Source organism: Uloborus diversus, chromosome 7 (genome assembly GCF_026930045.1).
Source record: "Uloborus diversus isolate 005 chromosome 7, Udiv.v.3.1, whole genome shotgun sequence".
NCBI classification, from domain to species: Eukaryota; Metazoa; Arthropoda; class Arachnida; order Araneae; family Uloboridae; genus Uloborus; species Uloborus diversus.
Window position 1 is genome coordinate 30,156,355 of NC_072737.1, and position 24,028 is coordinate 30,180,382.

Sequence of the window (24,028 nt, forward strand, 5' to 3'; positions counted from 1 at the left end):
TCATTTTTTTTTCGTAATTTTATAGGATGGCAACAAAAGATTTTTTTTTTTAAACCTAACTCAACAACGTGAACAACGGTTTCTCACGAAGCTACTTCTTTTGATACACATTGCTAGCATTAGCAGTTCTTGCTAGGAACGGACTTGATTTAGCGAAAGACCGTGAAATCTCTCTTACCTCGGACGACTTTTCATCCAAAAGCTCACACTTCCTTGCATTGAAAAAGGTCTTCCTTGCCGCACCGATACACGTGTTTGCAGTTATTTGCAATTTTTGTGCATTAAAACGTTGATTAATTGATTCGTTTAATATATTCTAGTTGTTTAGGGAGTTTGTGAAGAAACATCACTACTTTGCATTGTTTGACCAAGCTAAATTTTCACACCTTTTTTATTTTAATTTTACAGAATGGCAACAAAACAAAAGAATTTTAACTTAAACGGTTTCTCACGAAGCTAGTTCTTTTGATGAACATTGCTAGCAATAGCAGTTCCTCTTAGCAGCGTCCTTGATTAAGTTAAAGACCGTGAAATCTCTCTTACCGAAGTAGGACAGTTCGCACATCTCCTACATAGGCACTACATAGGCATGATGGCGCACTGCTCTCATTCGTGTCCATGGTAGGAGAGACTACGGAGCTTATTGGCTATTTTGTATTACGAAAATGGAAAAGTTTTAAATTCCTTATGTTACAAAGTAATGTAGTTTTGTAAATTTTCTGACGTTCCTTATTTTGTTTCTGGAATTTTTAAATTCCATGTCATTTCTAAAAATGTGCATTCTCTGGTTCATTAATGATTAGATTAAAATATTTACTTTCACTATAGTAATGTTAGTATATAAAATCCTTACTTTAATGTTCTTTTAAGTGCGGTTATTGTTTTCACAATTTTATTTTTCATAGTTATTGATAAGAGTATACTTACTCTTATTACGTATACTTACTCTCGTACGCATGTGCGCAGTCGCTTGAACGCATGTGCGCAGTCGCTCGTACGCATGTGCGCAATCGGTTGTACACTATAAGAAAAGGTTGCGCAAAAGCGTCTCTTGATTTGGTAACAACTGTTTCATTGCCATTTCGCTGTTACACTTTACTGCAATGCAAATGCATTACCAACAAACAATTCTACAGGAATAGTTTATAATTATACTCGTATAGTTTAGCAGAACATTAAGAACTAGAGTTTTTTTTACTATTCTGTGGAATTTTGCGTAAACTCTCCTAATTTAACCTTAAGTTTAAAGCAATGTTTAAAACGGGCATGGGAAAGAAAAGTATAAGAAATAAATCATTATTCGTCCAAACCTCTGGTCTTGAATAAAAAAACAATAAGAATCAAAAGCTATTCAGAATAAATAAATGCTTTATTTACAAACATCCGCGAAATACCAAAGTGCTTTCATTAATGATTATAAATTCAAAAATTTTCCATTTAACAAAAACACAGCAAATTGAAATGATAATAAAACTCTATAAAGACATTCATTTTTAAAAACCATTGCTTAAAAATAAAGTTCCAACAATTGGCAACAAGTTTTTATCTAAATGATAACTATTCAGTTGGATCTTTATTTTTAAGTTACACGTTTTCTTTGGCATAATACTTTTTTTTTTTCTAAAAATCAACTTTTCCTTAGTAAAAAATCTGCTTGCTTCATATTTGTGATGTTAGGCTAGAGCCCCTTTTTGTATTTAATTTATTTTGGGTTGGTAATAAATAGCAAAAAATATTTTTTCTTCAGTTCTGTTATTGATTTCAAATTTCAAAAATAGAACTGCGCTTTCATTTTTTTCATATAAAAATAAATTTAATAAGCTTCATATTTTACTCTTCGATTGATAAAAACCATTGCTAATCTCAATTAAAATATATCATATTTCTTTGAAACACAATCTTGGAGATCACAGTAAAAGAAAGACACTGGAGGATGTCTGCATTCTTATGTACAATTTACGTCGCGTTCAACGTTTCACAGTATGAGTTCTTTTCATGGAAAAGAGCTGATGTAGGTTCTTGGTATGAGTTTCATGACAGGTGCTACGCATGAGATCCTGATACGGCACTCATGGACGGTATACTCATACACTCCAAAGTGAATGTTCATCTCGGATGAGGTGATGAAAATGTCCAGTTCCTAACCTGGAGCAAATAAGGGATATTTAATTGAGTTAACAAAAGTATCATGTCAGGAATCAAACATAAAGAATGAAGTTAAAACCAACATAAAACGAAAAGAAATAGCTTTATACGTTTAAGGTTTACGGTTAGAAAGCACATAATCTAACTTTTCCCCTAAACCTGAAGGTTCTTTTGACTTATTAGTAAACCATTGATTCGTTTATCAAGGATCCATGAATCAAAACTCAACACGGACTCAGCCCGCATCAATCGCTAACTTCCCGTACGCCACAATTGGTGACCCGGACGTTAACGTCCGTGGTGAGCTTTGATTCGCAGATCTTTGTTATACAAATTCAGTATTTTACTGATAAGCTAAAAATGACCTCAAGGTTCGTAGGAAAGCTGAATCGCTGAAGAAAAGCTGAATCTCTTTTACCGTACGGCACGAGAACGTACGTAAGAAGATTATTACTATACGTTCTTGCTATCATAACTTAAAATTGTCTATGTGAAAGTATTTTTTTAATTGCAAATTTGATACTGATAATCCGGAGATCCGGATAAACGAGGTTCTACTGTACTACGCAATCTGGAGTTATCCACAACATTTTTTTTTTTTTGGTTTTAACTGTTCGGTGTTTTGATTAAAAATATATTTGTCTTAAAGCAGTGAAATAAATCTTAGTAAATCTTACATAGTTCATATTATCAGTAAAAATACAAAAGAAGTCAGCATTGCAATATAAAGAAGTTTTATGTCAGTAATATTTTGATATCATTTCTGGTGTTACCTACGGAATATTGGAAGATTTAAATTTTGTTTACAATCAAACAAAATAGTAAACGATGGACTAGAATACATTTCCAACTCATTGCTCTGTTTTCTTAATATATATACGATTGTTGGTAAATAAAAGCATTAAAGCGTAAAAGAAAACCAAATCTTTCAAAACTATGTTGCTAATTCAGAAAAACAATGTTCATAATAAATTGGTGTATCATTACTGTAAGGTAAGTTAAAACTTTAATTTAATTAGAAAATGGATAGTTTTAAAATATGCAAGATAATTCCAATTCCATTTTCATCATTCTTCTCTTATTTACGGAAGCAATAGTGTAAAGAAGTTTTGAATACGAAATCATTTTTCTGTTTCCGACACTTTAATTTTATCCAATTTCAAAATGAGGAAAAAGTTGTATTTATTATTGCACTTTTTTAAATCTTAGTTTGCTACCAACATTGCTTGCTTTTTAGTTTAATATGTTACTCAATTTTACTTGTTATACATAGCTATGCAAAATAATTCAATCATCCTCGAAAAAAGATTTGCATTACTAGCTTTTAGAGTTGATGGTTGTTTTCTTTCGTTAGAGATACTACTTACAGATGGTAAATAGCTGAAAGACAAATTGCCAGTTTCGCTTCCGGAAAGTTTTATGCTCATTGAGGTGTTTAATGGATTACACTGCCGTGGACAGGTAAACGGCGGTATTTGCTGGAATGAGGTTCAGAGACATTTGAAAAAAAAAACCCCTTTTGGATTCAATACTAACAATAGGGAAATAATGGAATTTAGCGTTTTTTTCTCGCTTTTTTATCAGCTAAAACCGTGTAAGCAAGCTTGTACAATAAAAATAACACACAGGGTGATTATAAAATAACGTGAGCTGTTCAAAGCTCTCTAGCAAGTGAAGTATTGGACGAAACATTGCCAAATTTCATGGGCATGCATAACAGACCATGGGATTTCGTTTCTACAATAAAAAATATTACCAAAAATCACCACCAAGGGGAATTTTGGCGCTGCATAAGTGTATTACTTGCGAATACTGAAGAACTAAATGCATAAAATAAATAAATAAATAAATAAATAAATAAATAAAATGCAGCACACATCAAGTTTTTTGATACAAATATTTGTTGCTTACAAATGAGGTTCAATAAAACCAACAAGAAATTTCAATTTGTAACAAGAGAAGAATTTTACCAAAAGTCGTCAGGAAGAAATTTCGGCGCGACAGCAAGGATTTCTTTCTGTATAATATTCGTGTAAGATGATGCACCAACCCCTGTTGGGCTTTAGGTACTGAATGCATGGCGGCAACATTTCTTTAATAGCAGTTATATTAGTCATGCATTTCCTGCGGTATGGAGACCATGGTCGCCCAATCTTTCATCTTGTGATTTTTAACCATGGGGATTTCGTAACGGTGTTGTGTATCTGAGACATGTTCCCGATATCTCAACTTTCAAAACTAGAAAAATGTTACAGGTAGGCGAAATTACCCCCCCCCCCAAAAGTGTGGAAAATATTGTGCATTGTATGCAGTACCTGGAAAATCTCGATGTTGGTCATATTTAACATCATTTATTGGTAAAAATCGTATTTTGTGAATAAAATGGATGCATATTTTATCAGTTAGCATTTAATCCTTCAATAGTCACAGTAATACACCTTTTCAACGCCACAATTTCCCCTGGTGGCGATTTTTGGTACTATTTTTTTTTTTAATTTCAGAAATCGAAATCCCATGGTCTGCTGTTTATGCGCATAAAATTTGGCAATGTTTCGTCCAATATTTCACTCGCTTGAGGGCTGTGAACACCTTACGTTATTTTATAACCACCCTGTACAGTAGATGACAAAAATACAAATATATATATATATATATATATATATATATATATATATATATATATATATATATATATATATATATATATATATATATATATATATATATATATATATATATATATATATATATATATGAATGGAAGTGAAAAAATTGCAGGGACTGTCTTTTACCTGCCCACGAAAGTACAGATATCTTGTCTAAAATAATTGTTTAGGGACTATACTGCCATAGGAAGGTAAAGGGTAGTAACTACAAAATTTGAATTAAAAAACAACTTTTTTTAAACATTTTGCACGTTAGCTTTGTTGTACAAGCTTGCTTATTTGATTTCCGCTGAAAAAAAGCGTGAACAAAACGTCTAATTCCAACGTTTCCATATTGCTAGTATTGAATCTAAAAGGCGTTTTATCAAATATCTCGAAAACTCATTTCTGCAGACACTGCTGTTTTTCTGCCCATGGCAGTATAGTCGTAATAAATTACTATGATTACCAATGAATGCATTAATACTATTTTCAGGATCCGTATTTGTTTTCCCGTAACAAAACGTTTAAAGTTTTTAATAGATCTAATTTTTCACTGCGTAGCCTCTCAGTTACCGTAAATGCTTTTGTGAATTCGTAGCATTTTGTAGCAAGAATAATTTTGAATGAAGCATTTTTAAACAGATATCCGACGCCAAGTGTTCTTATTCTTATCTGTTAAATATACATAACCTAACATGTGACTTATGTTGATCTCCCCTCATCATGGGTTCTTCTAAGTTATATATACAAGTGTAGATAAAAATCTTACAAAAACAATGGTATACTGCAATGGAAAAGTAACGCACGGTATCTGCAGAAACGAATTTTTGAGTCATTCGATGAATATCGTTTTGAATTCCATACTAACAATAGGGAAAAGTTAAAATTTGACGTTTTTCCGAGTTTTATTTTCAACGGAAACCAAATAAGCAAGTTTACACAATGAAGTTAAAATACAATCGACTAAATAATATTAAAAAAAAAAAATGAAAAATTTACAGATACTACGCTTTACCTTCCCACGGCAGTATGGGAGGGGGGGGCAGTATATCTATGAGAAAATGTGCAAATCATAGGGTTTTTACGATTTGAAGTTTCAATAATTCAGTAAATCTTCATATTTTCTGCAGTTATCTTCAGATTAAAGAAGAAAGTTTTCAAAATCTGCAAAATCTCTGCAGATTTTCCAGTAATTTTGTAAAAGCTTCAAATAGTTTTCTTCCTGCGAAAATGTCGATTTTTGAGCTGAATAAGCGTTATTTTCAGGAAATTTACATCTTCTTAGATTTTAATAAATCTGCAGAAAATTTGCCGATTCCTGCAAAAATTAAAGATACCGACAGAAATTCGGCAAAATTATTCAATTACTAAAACTTCAAACCACGAAAAACCTATGATTTGCACACTTTTGCTTAGACCGCACTATACCAATGGGTTTGTAAAATTTTTTGTCACGTTTTTATAAAACTTATGAGAAAAGTGTATGAAGATATTCAAACATAAGTTGATAGACTAATGATGCAATACTAGTGCTAAAATATAAGGAGCATGTTATTGACAAAAGTCATATCATAATCAAAAAAAATATTGTTATTATATTGAAGCTGTTGGTGCTTTTTGAACATATTAAAGTATCTAAGTACTAATTTTTACTTCCTTTTTCCAAAAAAGGAAGTATTGTATTCGCGAAAAAATTTTCACTCAAAAATCGACCTTAGTTTCCATTTTGCTCACCCCCGAATGAATGTTGAGTTTATTTTTCAGCCCGACCACACGTGAATATATGTCAGACCCCCGAAATATCCATTTTGACGATCCCCGAGTTAATTACAACGAGTTTTCACGTGACGTCTGTATGTACGTATGTATGTGCGTATGTGTGTATGTATGTCGCATAACTCAAGAACGGAATGTCCTAGAAAGTTGAAATTTGGTACTTAGATTCCTAGTGGGATCTAGTTGTGCACCTATTTTTCTGGTTGCATTCGGGTGCTCCAAAGGGGGTCTTTTGCCCCTTTTTGTGGGTAAATCATTGTTAATTTCGATGTAAACTGAAGTGGTGTTATATTTTGACGGACACTTGGCAACATATCACCAGTCTTTTGGACGCCAAGTTTTGTCACCAACTTGGCGACAAATTTGGCGATTTTTTTTTAAAATCTGGTTTTAGTTTGGCCGCTGTTGGTGATATTTAGAGAGTAAACTATAGAATCACATTACAATTGCCAATAATGAGAAAATGACATTAAATTGGAGTAAAAGGAAGTCATGTGATGCACACATTAGCTCGTTAAGTTCAGTGTTTATCAGGAACCCCTTTTTTATTTCAGATGTCTTCCAGTAAATTTACAGACTAATATCAGATTCAGGCAGTTTAAAATTATTTAAATCCTAGGATATTACTTATGCTGACTTCTAACGTGTACTTGACTGATATCAGCTTAAGACAGTTTGTATTTGGGCAAATCAAGTGCTTTTTTTAAAATCAAATTCCAACAAGTATGCATTCCGAATCGCATCGGACTTTTAATTTGACTAAACTCTAGCGCATTACTTTTCTGGAAGTCTAAGTAGTACGGTTAGACTTTTATGAAGTTAAGTCAGTCTAAGCTTGGATAAACCAAACTTTTGAGCAATAACTTTGTCGACTTATAACTAGTGCATTTAGCTTCTCGCATTTAAGTAGGAAAATTTCATCTTGACTAAATCCAGTTCATTACTTTTGTTTACATAACGACTTGAAATTATATTGCTGTTGTAACACTCATGAAAAGAATGGTATCTATAACTATCCATAATTTAAAGTATCCTAACTAATCACTGCAATTTCTTTTCAAAAAGCAGAAACTTTGGAAAAAGACAGTAAAATATACTCACTTTTGATATATCATTGCCTAAATGAAGGGTCATTGTTCTTAGAAATGTCCTCCTTGATGGTAATGAGGCACATCATCGTGGAAATGGAGGTAATCATGGGAATTTGAATGAAAACCTACGCTGGCAGGTTGTTGGTTGGCAGTTCCGGGCTCGTTGGTTTTGATTTCAGCCCTGAAACCTTTGTCGTCAGCAACGTAATGTACTTCCCTGTGGATTCCTTTTTCGTCGACGAAACCATAACTTCCTTTGACATTACCATGTCCATCGCTGGCTTCCTCACGGTGCTGCTCTCCGTGGTGGTCTTTTACGTGGTAACCAAAGTGGTATGGTTGAGGTTCGTGATGCTGGAAAAGGATTACAAAACATTGCATTTGTCTAAAATTGCACTTCAGGTTGCATATAGTACCCTTTAGGACTAAACGCATGTAGCACCAACGGCAGGGTGCCATTTTGACAACCTATGACCGCCTATGGCACCTCATGACGAAAAATGGGAACATTAAGGGTGCCATATCGTTGTTATTGGAAGCCATGGAGAAGACAAAATGTGCCACTGGTGCAACAAGCGTTTCACCCTAAAAGATGTAAATGCAACCAGCAGTTTTAACAGTGTGTCACAAGGGAAAATGGTTGGGTAAAAATAAAACTAGGAATTAAACAATAATAACAACTACCAAATATCATTGAAACTTAAAAATAGTAATCAATTCATCATATAGTGTGGTAAATATCGCTTAAGTTTATCTACATACTGTATTGCTAATGAACGTAAATATCCTTAGTTTAAAGCAGATCAAGCTTTTTTACGCAGAAAATGTACTGAACGGTTTTCTCAACTATATTTTGATAAACTGATAAACTTTGTGAAATTGCTAATGATTTTCCCTGATTTTCTTTCTAGTTCTTACCAAATGTTAGCAGGCACGTAATATTTTGCCTATGGAATTTTTGGGTTGCAATTCCACACTTGACGTACTCATGGTATAACGACTGCCTTTCAAAAGTCTGAATACACGAAAGTGCGCCTTCCATGTTAAGTTAGTTTTGCCGATTCATGTGTAGATGCTGTACGGTGGGTGATGGCAAAAAGAATATAAAAGAGGAAATGTTCGTTCTTAAAATATTTCCTGTCCGCCTGTGTGAAACGGCAAGACTTCATATTTCTTCTTGTCAAGTTTTATAACTTAGTTTAGTTTCATATAGCGACTTCGTTTTCTTAGATTAAGTTTACTATGCGTAAAACGAGAAAGTACACTAATCCTCATATATATATAATAGCAAATGATCGAGTAACCAGTGATGTTCCCATGAATTTTTCTGTGGGTATACTCCCAGTAATCCACTGCGCACAATTTGTGCAGGTGATCATATACATAGTATGTCATAATATGAAAATTTATGAAGCTTGAAGGTATGCGCTATATGTCTAAACTGTTTTTGAGAGTATACGGCGTATATGGAGTCATACCCTATGGGAACACCACTGTAAGTAACGCTCCTGACGTCACCAACAATGAAACTCGCTCCACGGAACGATAATTTGATAATATGTGTTGGTAATGTTTTAAAATGCAGGGAATGGTTGTTTTGTGACAAGGCTGAACTGGATCCGGTAACTTAACTGTTCTACTGGTGAGACTGTGTCATTTCAATGGAATGAAGGAACAAAAAAATGGTAAGCAATGAACGCTGTCTGCTGGAGTTAAGGGTTAATCCACTGGACTTAGGGTTAAAACTTCAACCATCAAAATATCACCAAACAGACAATTGCTTTGTTCAAATGTAGAAGCAATTTTCACCCGTCATTCCTTGATGGGAGATTTTCTAGTTAAATAATAATAATTTAGATTGTTATTTTTCGTATTGTTACTATTATTTACATTATCCCCAGTCATTGTTATTTTCATTATTCTTCGCTTCTTTTCCTTTCTCATCTTTTTTTAAATAACAGTTTGCAAGTTTTGCTTAAAGCAGTTGCTATTGTTTTGGATGAACAACTTGAGTTTAGCAGTCAATTGACTAAAGAGTTGAAAAAAAAAATGTTTAACTGTATTAAAACATTGCAGATTAATGTAGTAACTAAAGTGGGTTATTTACAGCAAACTGGAAGTGAAATTTCACTTATTTACGGTGGAACCTGTTTTAATGATGGAATAAAAGGTTTCCTATAAGAAATATTAATATTTTTAAATAATTTAAAAATGAATTGTTTGTTTCTTTTTATTATACCCCAGCTCACTTCGAAAATGTATTTTAATTCCTCAGAGGCTTAAATGCATTTTTCAGCAACTTTAGCAAAAATGTTCTCATCATATTTATTTAATCATTTTTCACACGGAAACGTGTTGCAACGCACTAAAAGCATTTCATTTAATAAGATCTTGTTAAGAGGAACGAAATGTGCACAAAATTAAATAAAAAAATGGTTTTGAAAAAAAGAAAGAAAAAGAAAAAAGAAACAACAACAATTGGAAAAAGAAAAAGGAACTGATTTTACTGAGGAAATCTATAAATTTTAGGCACATTAAAAGAATACGGTTAGGATAGTACATCCTCAAGCATTTTTATTGATAAATATATATTCATAATTAATTTTGTTTCAAACATAACTTCCTGACAAGTTAATTCAAAGTATTTGTTTCTGAATCCGCTTGTAAAAAATTGATTCCAATTTTCAGAGACATTTTAGAGACCTAATAGAAACTCCCATATAATCTGATGCTTTACAGCTGGATAACCACAGGAATAATAAATAATCGGATTGCTTTTTCATTGCTTCCATAGATTAAAATAAGAACGGATAAAGGAAACTGACAGTTTAAGAGGATTAAACTTTCGACGAGGAATTTTCCTTGGGTAAAAAAGAGGCAGCTTTCCATTTTATTCAATAAAAAACATTGATATCCTCGGTGTTTTGCTCCTTTTTAAGATTATTTACAGCTCCAAATATGACAATTAAGGAATTAAATTCAAAAAAGTAAGCTTTGGTTTTCGTTTACTAGCAGTTTAATAGTTTAAATTTCAGTAATTGGTAATCGCTCAAAAATGAAATTTTAGAAATGTCTTCAAGAAGAATGTTTTCCTGAAAGTCTCAATAAGTGATTGTTATTGCAATGGAGTGTTGTTCGTTGATTAGCCCAATCATATTTATCACTATTTTTTTTTCCTGTGATTGATTGGATCACTGTAAATACCTGTCATGAAATACAAAGAAACAGGGCTTTTGCTCTGTAGTCTCCAAAAAGCAGTTTGCAGTCCTGGAACCCATGGTATACGAACATTATATGAAATTTAAGTATGTCTTAGTTGGAATTGATATGTTGATTGATAACATAGAGACAAGAAAAGTAATTGTGATAATGTATGCAGATGTTCTTGAAAGAAAAATTGACAAAATGAAAATTGTGTGTGGTTCTTGTGCGATCATTATGAAGTTTTAGAATATACATAATGTTAAACAGTATAGTTATGAAAAAATGTTTTTAAAAATCAGTTCTTACACTATTTGGATAAATTTTTTCATTTACAATTAATTTTAGCATTACATAGTTATTTTGACTTTTTGGCGATTAGATATTGTTAAAAGAGCTCTGCAGGAGCAAAAAGGTTGTGAAACTCAGACTTATCTAATTGAACTGATGAGCATCATTTACACCATTAAAGACGAGCTTAAATATTGGTAAAAAGGTTCTTCAAGAGAGAAGAGCTGCGAAACCCCTGACTTATGCAACTGGACTGATAAGCATCATTTACACCGTTAAAGTCGAGCTTAGATATCGTTAAAACTGCTCTGCAAGAGATAAAAGGTTGAGAAACCCTGGATTAAGTAATTGGACAGATGAGAATCATTTACCATTTACACTATGAAAGACGGCTGTTTGTAACCATCATTTTTGTGCACAGTCATCTCTAAGTAGGGCTCAGTTGGGTAAAGGGAAACAGAATTTATATGTTTGAACTTCAGATCCATCCCTTTCTTTTGGATGAATCGAAACATAACATTTTATGCATTGTGTCCACCAAGAGTACACTCTCTGAAACTGGGTAGGAATTTTTTTTCTTTATGACTGTTTGTGAGAGGATGTTATGTCATTTCTTATTTTATTACATTTTTACCAAATTTCACTTTTAAATGAAAAAAAAAAAAAGACCGTATTTGACCATAAAAACAGCTGTTTAGAAAAAAGTGTGAATCCCAAAGCAAAAATTTTACTTCATTATAATTTTGAACATATAAATAAAATGTGGCAAAAATTTAAAATAATATGAAAAGTAGTTTTCTAGAAAAAGAAGCATGAGTTTTTAAAATTGATGTTTTGAGAAAATTGCTTTTGAAAGTAAAGTTTCACGTACATTTAAATAAATGCCCATTTAACATTTAAATGGAGTTTCTTATAAGCTACATAGAAGCATGAATTCAGTTTCATTTGAAAGCTCCTAAGTTGAATTTTTTAAATACAGTAGGCGCAGCTTAATGTGATCACGGTTAATGTTATCATTCGCTTAATATTGTCAAAATTACGAAGTCCCGGAACACTTCTATATTACCATGTGTTAAATGAATCGGACATTGTAATCAGTGCCTGAATTTATTGTTATGAAGTTTCCATAAAATTTCAATTTTTCCCCTTTTTTTCTCCTCAGTCAACAGAAGTACAAAGGCAAATCCTGACACGTAGTTTCCAGGAAAACAAGTTCCCTTTTTACCAGTAAAGTAGAAGATTTTTCTCTCTGCTTACACTGAAAACTTCACTCTAAAGGATCAACTATTTCAAAGATTTAGAAAAGGCGCAATGTTTTAACTGTCAAGGAAAAAAAATGACATTTTAAAACGCTTTAACAATTTCATCGTGATGAGTCACGGAAATGCTACAGAAGAGCTAATGAGTGACGAGATTGAAAACGAAGTGAAGCCAAATGAAAATTTAAACAACAACCGAAACCGTGCTGGAAAATATGGTGAAGTTGAATCTGCTTTGAAACTGCTGTGCGAATGTCGGGGAAAAGGATGCGCAAGTAAACGGTCCGTTAATGCGACAATAAGCAGAAGATCCTGCTTTTAAAATGGACAAAAAAGACGGATTCTGTAGCATCGGACGGATGGTTTAATGGATGGAAAAAGAAGCTATTCCATTCAGCTAATTTAGTAATTTATAATTTAAAACTGCGTTTAGTTGAGTCATTGTAATTTTAATTTGCAGCTGTAAAAATCAATGCTTCTTAATTTAAAAAAAAATCATTATTTTGTGCGTCCTGGACTATATTAGGATATTGTTATTAATCGGTTATTGTTATCAAACTACATTTGTACCAAAGTGATCACATTAATCGGCGCCTACTGTACATTCAAATTGAAAAAACAGAAGATTTTGTGTAGCTTCAGATTTACAAATCCCGTTAAACAGAGAAATTACTAAATAAATAAAAATATTGTCTGAAGTTATGTAAATGCATTTAAAAGTTTAATTTACATCAAAATTTAATTTCTCCCCCCTTCAGTATCCAAAAGGAAGAATGGAAAACTTAGCTGTTTCAATTTACCCCAGAGTACAGTATTTATGGGGTAAATTGAAACACCAAAATTGTACATCAAAAATAGCTGGGAGGGCGCGATTCATAAACAAAGGAGAAAAAACCCGTTCTTCGTGATAAGTAAAGCTGTTTGAAAGCAGTTACTTCGCATTTTTTTAACAACATCTTTTTTCACAGTGCCATCTTCAAACAGTAATGACGTATATACTTAATTATTTGAAAATGCGCGAAACTCTAAGAATCTCTTTGATGTACTCCCTAGTTTTCAATTACCAACAGTTTAGTTTTAAAAACTACAGCAAATTTGGTACTCGAGTCTGTTTCACTTTATTAAATGTTTTCTTTTCACCAACTGACTCTATAGATAAATTCTGCAGTGGGAAGGTAAAGCACAGTATCTGCACAAATGAGTTTTTCAGATATTTGAAGAAACGCGTTTTGGATTCAATACTAACAGTAGGGAAATGTTGGAATCTGACGTTTTTCTAGCGCTTTATAAGCAAGCTTGTATAGCTAAGTATAGTAAATGACAAATATGTTTATTATATATATATATATATATATTTATAATAAATAAAATTTTTTCAGATGGTGTCTTTCTGTGGCGGAATTTTCCTCTAGGATTATTCAAACTACTCAGTGGCTAATTTAAACCATACTGTCCCTAGAAACGTTTTATTTATCAGTGAAATAAAGTAAATACTTACAGCTTCATCTTCGTCATAGCCGTAATGCTCTCCTGCTAGTGCTACAGCAAGCAAAGCAGCGAACACAAAAACCTACAGGAAAGAAAAATGATCATTTATATCATGAGGCTAAATTGAAAATGTGTTTAATAAAGCAATAGTCAAGCCCCCTTTAACGGGACAAGCTAGAAAATTCGATTTCTGATAATGTCAAATGAACTGAACTGTTTAATACCACATAAACTTGGATACAAAATCTAAGATTGTTCATTAAAATTACCAACTGCTGTAAGCAAAAAACCCTTTATCAATGTTACTTAGATAATTTTAATGGAGAGAAATTGATGTAAACTGAAAAAAAAATAATTACGATTAATAACGCGAGGAGTATGAAAATATTGTGCATTGTAAATGACCCAAAGTAAATTTTTGCCTAAAAGGGTAAAAAATCGTTCAACGTGCATTTAAAATTTTAAAATGTTTTTCTATACAACTAACTGTAGCTTTTAACTAATCTATAAGAAATCCCATTGTCTTACATTTAGGAACTGTCTATTACACATTTATATCAAAGAACAAATTTAGCAATTTGTACTCTAATATTATAGAATTACAACTATTACCTTCACAAGACAACATACAATGACAGGTCTGAAGCTGTATTTCGGATTTTGCGATGAATCTTGCTCACACTTTTTTACTAGGAACTCCTTTTTCAGTAAAATAAAGGATGATAAAAATACTAAATAGCGTTGTCAGTTTGATCTTTTCATCAATTATTGCATAAGGAATGGTCTATCCTTCCAATGAGATATTTATGCATGGCGATGAGAACTTTATGCATGAGCTCTCCTAAGGGGAGGGGAGGAGGGTTTAAGTGGGCTTTAAGACTAGCATCAATAGACTAGCATTTTAAATAACATGTTAATACATATCTTCTGACGAATATAGAATTATGGATCCAACTTATCTTGGGGTTGGAAGCACTATGTCCCTAATTGCTTTTAATTGTTGTAACAAAGGGTGCCAAACATTATAATAAAGACAATTTTTTAAAATCCCCATTAGAATGAAGAAAATTGACCCCCAAGTACCAATTATAAAAATGGGAAACACATCGGTAAAATTCCTCAACGGAATCAGGTATGAGGGAAGTTAGTAGGAAAGAGCTGTAAAGTAAAAAAAAAAAAAACCCTTGAAATCTCTATTTTGAAGAAAATTCTAAACCCCCCCTCTAAAATTACCCAAATGGGCGCCTAGGAAGTTTAAATCAAGAGTAGAAAATTTCAAATTCATGGTACACGAAAGTAATTGACCGGAATAAAAATAAATGAACCGAATTTAAGTGCCACATTCTACATTTTATGCAATTTAGAGATATTATAGCAATTTTTCAACAATTTGTTTTAATAACTGTGTATTGCATATAAGCATTCATTGAAAATATGCTAATTTCTAGTTAATATTTCATGCTTTCAGTTTCTATTTTTAATTGCAAATAGTTTTGGATATATTTGGCATTTTATGTTTGGATATAATGGAAAGTGGTATAAAATGAAATAAAGGGACTTAGTGAAATGGTAAAATGTTTTCACCATTTGCAGCACCACATACCTAGCAATATTTTAACTATGTCCTTAAACATAAAGGTGATCTCAGTCAACAAATAAATATCTCTAAAGATCAAGGGAAAAAAAATCCATTTTCAAAATTTTATTCGCATATTGGAATACTTTGTGGTTTATCAAACATATTTTTTCTTATTATAAAATGTAATTAACATTGTAAGTATTGAGTGAGGTTTACAGATGCCCAGTGCAGATCCGACGAGAGGCCATGTCAGCCTAGTTGGAAACTACGAGCCCGGGCCATGGGGAGGGGAGGTCCAGTGACACTGACGCATAAAAAAAGAAAGGAAAAAAAGAAAGAAAGAAAGAAAGAAAAAGAAAGAAAAAAAAAGAAATGAAGAGAAAAAAGGGGAGGAAAAACTCCGAATATATATAAGCGAAAACGTAAACACAAGAAAAAATTACTCTTTTGGTATATCCTGTTGTGGCACAAAAAAAAGTGTTAATTGTTTTGTAATATGCTGTATTTTTTTTTTCTTTTTCACCTTTTTCTTCTTTTCTTCTTCTTTCTTTTTTTTGGCGGGGGGGGGGGGCAGAAAACTGACCAGTGGGTCCGCCTTTACTCTCGGCGGCCTGGTCTAATGTAGTGCTTTGTATTAGGCATGGATTGATTTTAAATGTTTAATATAATTCATCAAATGCACGCTAGGCAAAGCAAATGAGGAAAGATGAAAAGGTTAATTTCGTTTAAACCTTCACACATTTATTCAATAACTTACATGTTCATTTATTAATTCATTTGCATTCCTTCATTTGCTTATTTGTTCATTATTTTCATGAAAAATATGTATGTTTCATAATAAAATACAAACTTTTTCATTAGAAAAGTACGTACTTTTTTTTTTCATTTTTCCCAGTACCAAAAAAAAAAGTGTTTTCGAAGATACAAGTTTATTGCCAGAAATAAAAAAATGATGTTTCACTGCAATATTATTATAAAATATATTGTTCTTCCCTTATGAACTGTTCTTTTTTCAACAAAGTTAAAATTACTTCATTTTAAAAGTTATGTTAGCTGTTTCATTTTGACTCACATTCCCGACTGCGTAAATATGTTTTGCGAACAACCCTAAAAACACGCTCATTTTTAATTTTATTTCGTTGTTTCATTTTCCTACCCACAATAATAAAGTATCACGACAACAGTAGGTACATGTAACTATACTATAATTTCAATATCAAAATCAATCACACAAAATCAACATTCTTTGAAAAGTAGTGAACAATTTAAATAATTTTATTGTGGAAACAGTTTAGTCACAGTCGAATGATTAAGGGAATTTTTTTTCGAATTCACAGCCTTTTCTTCTTCCTTCTACGAACAATGGGGAATAAAGCATCGTGTTATCCAAAGAGCTTAACGTTATTGTTTATGCTTGAGCAATTTAACTAGAGTTTGAACTTGGATGAATGCATTGCGTTTCTTGATCCTACATTCAACATCGGTCGAAAAGAGTTTCAACTCCTTCTAACTTAATCTTTAACGAAACATTCAAGTATAGTAAGGGAATGTGGGGTAAAATAGTTTAGATAACTTAATTTTTCAAAATGAGCAAATTGGAAATTTATTCTGAAAATTTCGACACATAAAAAAGGAACAAAAGCTTTATAATGAAACTTGCAGTGAAATATTATTTTTTATTTTTGTAAATAAATTTGTACCTCCAAAAAAAGGTGAAAGTGTTTTAATTCTCTTTTTTCATGGCGCTAAGTGTATTTTTAATTCGATTAATTCCGATATTTTTGATCAAATATATGAGTAAATCAAAAATGAATGAATAAATGAAAAGCAAATGAAACAATTAAGGAATAAGTAAGTCAATAAAGAGAAAAAATAAATCAGTTGATAAAATAGTAAAATAATGAGAAAATAAGTGAACGAATAAATAAGTAAGGGAATTATTAAATGAAAGAATTCAAATTAAGTCACCAATATATGAATACGAAAGGGATTTGATGAAAGGTTGATCAATGAAATGAAAGGAACTATGTATTTTACTTTATCCCGCATGCACTTGTCTAATCCTACAAAGCATTTAAAACATAAGTTTAATATTAAACAAATGAATAATGCACTGAATATAATTAGGGCTCAATAATTGTTTAAGATATTAATAACAAGAACTTTATCATTTAATAACAACAAAAATAACTTTGGCCTTCTAGGAAAATATTACATTATGATTATTAATTTTTGAAAATTGCTTGTATTATCATATTCTTTGATTTTCAGAGGTAATTTTTTCTTGACTGGAATAGATTACATGTGTTACTGCATAGTTAAAGTATTACTAGACAGGTAATGCTAAAATCAGTTTTTGCTCCACATTCCCCTACATCCCCCCATTAAGTCTAGAGACACATTTATATCTTTAACGTTTCGACTGACAGTTGAAACTTAAACAACTCATATTTACTTAAGTAATTTCTTTTTAAGGTAATATATCAATTCTTCTGTTATAGCTTAAAGGATCTTTAAAATTCTGAAAAAAGTCAATAAAAGTAGACTTGCATTCTTATATTAACTTTTGTATGAAATTTTGCTCCTGTTTTCTTTCAGATAATATTCTTTTGAGAGTGAAAAAAAAAAGTAAAAAAAGAAAAAACTTTTAGTCTTGATCTAAGTATACTTTAAAAAGACACAAATTTCACAGATTTTCTGCATCATTTACACCTACTGAATATTTCGATGGTGTGAATACTTTTCAATCTTTCATTTTAAAACTCAAACTGACAATTTTACACGAAAAAAGTTCATCAAAATCAATCTCCTAAATTATATAAAGTATTTTTGAAATAAATATACATTCTTTCAAAGCATCGTAGAATTTCCTGGAATAATATCTCACGTTTTTCATAGAAAGAAAAAAAAAAGATTTTTTTTTTTTTTGGCGATTTCACCAAATTAGGATCAATTTATTTTATTTTCATTTCAGGAAAAAATATTTTTCATATTTAAATACAAACTATTTCATTAGAAAAGTACGAGAGATATAATATTCTTTTTGGAATTAAAAGATACCAAGAACATTTGGCTTTTTAATTGGATTCATTAATCTTAATGAATTAAATATTCACAAGATTAGGCTATGTACTGATGTAAACAACAGGTATTTAAACATGTCTTTGAATTTGATTTCAGAAATACTTCAAATTTCTATGGAAAATGTAGAAGAGTATTGGCAAGAGCACTTAATTGCTTCTTTATACATATAATTTGGGATGGCTGGTACACCTGAAATCAATTTTGCTTTAAATTGATTTATTCTTTCCCGAAAGTTTCGATTTAAAAATATTTTCTATATAAATATTAATTCTATATAAATTATTTACTAAATCACTAAATATAAATGAAGAAAAAACTGCTTTCCTGCCTATTATTAAGAAATAAAAAAAACCTGTGTATGATGAAATTTGCTTAAACTCCTTAAATTTAATAACAACTAGAGTAGTGCTGCTGTTCTGACGAAAAAAAAAAGGCTGCAGCTTTAAAGATTTTCCGTCAAAATGTTTGTTAAGGAGGAAGTAAATAAATCTTGTAGGATATTTTCTTCCGAACTATATCTGAAAAAATTTCATTCAGATGCAATCAGCACGATTTGAAGCTGGAGAAGCGAGTTCTAGCGCCAAATTATTTTCCAATGAATTTCTTTTCAACTCGAAAAGAAGAAAGTCACCGAATTCAAGGTTAACTAAGATTTTAACAACGAGACAAAAACGTCTTAAGAGCATAAAATAAAAGATCATTAACCAAACACACCAGACCTGTAACTTTGCCCTGGGTGGATGTAATAGAAAACTGTTGCAGTACGAAATATAAGCAACTTTTTGTTGAATATATGAGCCAGTTAGAATCAAGGGGATGTAAGTGGACTTATTAAAGCTTTATGTAAAACGCGTTTAAAGCTCAGATCCCAGGTAGACTTTCATTGAAAAAACTTTCCAAAAACTGCTATATAGCAGCACCTGCCAAAACTACTAACACCACCTCTTCCTCCAAACAGAAGAAAGGTTATCCTACCATTCGTGTACTGGTAACCTTCAAGTTTTTATTTAGGCACTTGCATCCCTTTACATATCACTGCTGCGTATGAGGCAGTGAGAAGCAAAGGGATGTCAATGCCAAAATTGAAAATTTGGAGATAACCAGTGCAAATGGTAGCAAGATATAGTTCTAGTAGGCCTGATAGTTGCTGCTACACAGCCTGGTTTAGAAAACTTTTCAATAAAAGCCTGCATATGACCGGGACTTTAAATGCGTTTTACTCAAAATTTGACGAAAACGTCCACTTACATCCCTTTGCTTCTCACTGCTTCATTTGTCTGCACGTCATTTAACTTCCACAATAAATTTCAAGCCACCATCAACTTTCTCCATTCTGCCATTTGAATGTCATTTCTGGCACTAGTTCCACTCTGTCCAACAGTATGAATAATTTCCCACGCGAAGAAGTACGTTTTGGTAAAAATCCACAGTGGTGTATCCATAGCAGGAATATAAATGAATCCAGTACGTTACCTTTGCGAGCATGATGTTAGGATTGCTTCAGATGCGAAACTGAAGGGAGCTCGGATGCGATATTTTGTGCGAAGAGGCTTGACAAGATCTTATATACCACCCGTACTTCACCGAGTGACATCGACACAGGAAAAAAGAAGGTTAATTTTTCTCTTCCTTTTTCGGTCGACACCGCGTCCATGCTTCAGTGACCATGGCAAATGGTGCGAGACCTGTTGATTTTGTTTATTTATTTATCATTCTCGGTTATTACGGATCCCCTCGGTTGTTGCGAGCCATGAGGGCCCAGAGAAGGAAAGACACCTTCGCCACTTTGTTACCTCCGTTAAGGTGACATGCATGGGTGACTTTCTCTCACTTTCACTTTAATGTCGCCTCGGACCACAGTGGTGGGAAACAGTCATTTTCTCTTCACATAGCGTCGGCGGTGACAAAAATAGTTTTGTCGTTTTATGTCAGGAATAGTGTCATTCCTCAGCAATTATACTGATACCGTTGCGACACAATGCGTCGTCAGAAAGCGCTTCTGAGGCTTCATAATAGCAGGGCCCAATTCTCAAGAAGATGGCCAGGTGATGGTAAAACTTGGGACCCATCTTACAAGAAATCTGAATGTTTTCGAAGTATTCGACTCCAAAAAAAGGAGAGAAATAAATAAATATACCCTATTTTGGTGCCCCTAAAATTGTGGTGCCCAGGTACATTTTAATCAGGCCCTGGACCGGAGAGTAGGTTAAGAAATTTATAAAATGATGTGACATCACCTGGGCGATAAGAATAACTTCAGTCAATGATTCCTAGTTAGGAACTTTGTACTCTTTATTGTATTTTACAACTCCTAACTCATTGGGTCAAAATGTTAACTCTGTGGAAAACAGTTACACACATATAATTCAATACATTCCGCTGTTAAATCAAACCTAAAATGTTTCGTATGAAGTAGAAAAACAACAAACTTAAAATATTTTAAATTCAATTAGCGAAAATTGGGAGATTACTGCATTTCTATCAAAATAAAATGTGAAAAAATATTTTTAGTTGATCCAGTAGATATAGTAGTAGCAGTCTAATGCAGCTACTGGACAATCTAGAAATACTGTTTTCCTTTAATTCTGGCTTAAATGAAAAGCTGTTCCATTCCACTCTCTCTCTCTCTCTCTCTCTCTTTCGCTCCTTTCTCTCTCTCTTTCGCTCTTCTCTCTCTCTCTCTTTCGCTCTTCTCTCTCTCTCTCTCTTCTCTCTCTCTCTCCCTCTCTTTTGCTCCTCTCTCTCTCTCTCCTAGTCCTCTCTACTCTCCCCTGAGTGCGTTTTAAAAATTTCAATGTCTCAAGAAATGTTCCATCTTGTGTATCAATAGACTAGCCTTTATTGAAAGTTGTTACTCCTACAATTTACAAGATTTATAAGCATAAAATTTCTTAAGGGTTTTTATTTCGTGCATTTTATAACATTCGGGATGAAACCAGTTCTCAAAGACTCCGTTTTAACGAAGAGTTTTAATGGTATCTTTCTTAAATAAAAATTGTGCTTCCAAGTAATGGTTCAAAATCTAAGACACTCGTTGACCTAGAAGCTCAGCTGTTTAACATTCTATTGCTTAATCCTAAGTGCTGTACAGTAACAAATTTGCCCTTTGTGGTAAGAGAGGTGTTATTGTCAAAGTATTATGCAGTTAACTAGAGATTACAAGATTTGGATTCCTGATATTACAGGAAGAAATTCATTGCAACGAAAATGGGAAAAATCTAGGCTATTGTCTTTGTTTTGAACATAGCGTGTTGTAACCACGATAAGTTTTATTCAAAATAATAATAATAATAATAATAATAATAATGGGAAGTATAAATGCGTCGTAACATTTTTCCGTGTGCCTGGTCGACCGAATTCCTTAAAACGTACCCTGGTGGTTTGTTTTTAGAAAACAAGACTTTTTCAATAGTTAAGTTGAACTGAATTTTCCAATAAACTCCGAATATCATCTGTTTGGCGTCTAAAACTTTTTCCTGGGTTCTAAGATTTTACAGTTGTTTTCAGTCTATATTAATGTATTACATATAACACGTGTTTATGGTTTTATATTTTAAAGAATCCATTTAAACAATGCTTTTTTTTAAAAATATATTTTGAAAAAAAAAGTAGTATCACGATGAAATGATCAAGCTCCCATCTAAGAAGATATAATATCTTTATTTACATAGATAAGTATCGCATACTTTCTCCCTCACACACAAAAAAGACGCTCTTTGAAGCTTAAAATTGTGTGATTCATCATTGTCATTACATTTCGAACTGAAGAAATTTGTATTCAGTTTTAGTTTACTAACTGATGATTGGGAGTTTTCAAATGGATTAACAGATGGGAAAAGATAACAGAAATTCACATTTACTCGATTAAACACATTAAAACATACACATAAAATGTAAATTTTAAAAGTCTGTGATTTCTTGAGATATTATTGATATTATCTTGATTTTTTTACGAAGTGCGCAATCATTAATTCCGAGGAAGAAATAAGCTGCAGAGTTAAAAGAACGGTTTAGATGAATAATCAGGACTGCTTACATATTTTGTGTCATCTCTTGTTCCTTTTTATTTAACCTACATATTTTATAACTTGCACCTTGTAAAATCGTCTTTTCTGATCAAATTTTTGTTCTCATTTTTTAATAAAAAACTAGTTTATGTGAAATCTGTTTAATTGCAGAGGAAAAGGAGGTATAACCTTTTTCGAGCCATGAGGATAGCTTATTATCCTCACTTTGCCCTAAGTCTGTCGCTTACTTGCAATCGCTCAAACTTGGACACAGTTGGAAAAATTGCTAAGAGTTTCAGTAACTTAAATCTTCCGCCAAGTTTGTTGAAGTTCAGGGTAATATGTAGGAGCCAAAAAGTAAAACGTATTGATGTACAGGGTAGTTATAAAATAGCTTGAGGAGTTGAGAGCCCACTAGGGAATAAAGTATTGGACTAAACATTGCCAAATTTCATAACCACAAACCAAACCAAAAAAAAAGGTCAAAATAAATGAAATAATTAAATAATTATAGAAAAATTAAAATTTAGAAAATAGTGTTTTAAGATGGAGAAAATGTGTCTGTCGGTCTGTCTGCCCGCCCCCCGTCCCCAAATAACCTATGAGAGAACAATCCGATTTTAATAAACTTTTTTTTCGTCGAAAGATTTCGGCGAGGACAGATCATTCCCACATTTTACTTTTTGATTTGAGTAATTTTTTGTTCAATTTTGAACAGTCCGGAAAACCTTAACATTAGCGTCGACGGAGAAATTTAAGGCAAACACAGATCCCGGACGTTGGAAAAAGCTCTTGATGCAGAAGATGTGTAGAAAAGATTTTTTTTTTATTTAGCTCTATTTTAAAAGTATTTTTTGAACAATTCGAATATTTTTAACATTGACGTGTACTTGAGAAAGTATCAAGATATTTAAAAAAATGTGCAAATTCCGACTACGCTCTTAACCTTTAGTTTTAAGAAATGGAAAAAGAGTTATAGCTACAAATCCAAACAGCGTTTTTTTTTTTTTTTGTAGATTTAACATTGACGCAAGTCAGAGATAAATATGACTGAATCACATCTGTACCTCAGAGCCAGACTGACGTAAATTCGCAAATTTGGATTTTTCTTTTCTTAGTGCATTGTATAGAATCCTATTCCGCACCGAGCCTTATGAACGTAATCCTAAAGAAAAAAAAAAAGAAAAAAAAAGAAATCCTTTGTGATTGTTTACTGGTGTTAAAGGAGTGCAAGTACAATCCTTTGTATGCACCAAGCGACCGTTTTTTAGCTCTCCGGCAAAGTAGCGATCATGTGACTTACGTTAGTGTGGCGCTGAGGTACAGATATATCTAATTGCAAATCTTTTATCAGGCTTTGAAGTTGGATTCCAATTCCTAGAGTTTTAAGGCCCTCGACACCGATTCCGACTCTTGTACCCAAAAAGCAGGCTCCACAAATGATGATCTGACACCACAT

At 32.4% G+C, this 24,028-nt stretch overlaps 1 protein-coding gene across 1 annotated transcript; it reads right to left on the reverse strand.

The window, feature by feature from the left end:
* Positions 1 to 1,689: 1,689 nt before the first annotated feature.
* Positions 1,690 to 24,028, reverse strand: LOC129226363 (uncharacterized). Its single transcript, XM_054860965.1, has 4 exons — positions 23,873 to 24,028; positions 13,910 to 13,981; positions 7,671 to 8,014; positions 1,690 to 2,145 (listed from the first exon to the last, which is right to left on the reverse strand). Exons 1-3 carry the CDS (start codon positions 24,026 to 24,028, stop codon positions 7,709 to 7,711), a joined length of 534 nt encoding a protein of 177 aa, XP_054716940.1. The 3' UTR covers positions 1,690 to 2,145; positions 7,671 to 7,708.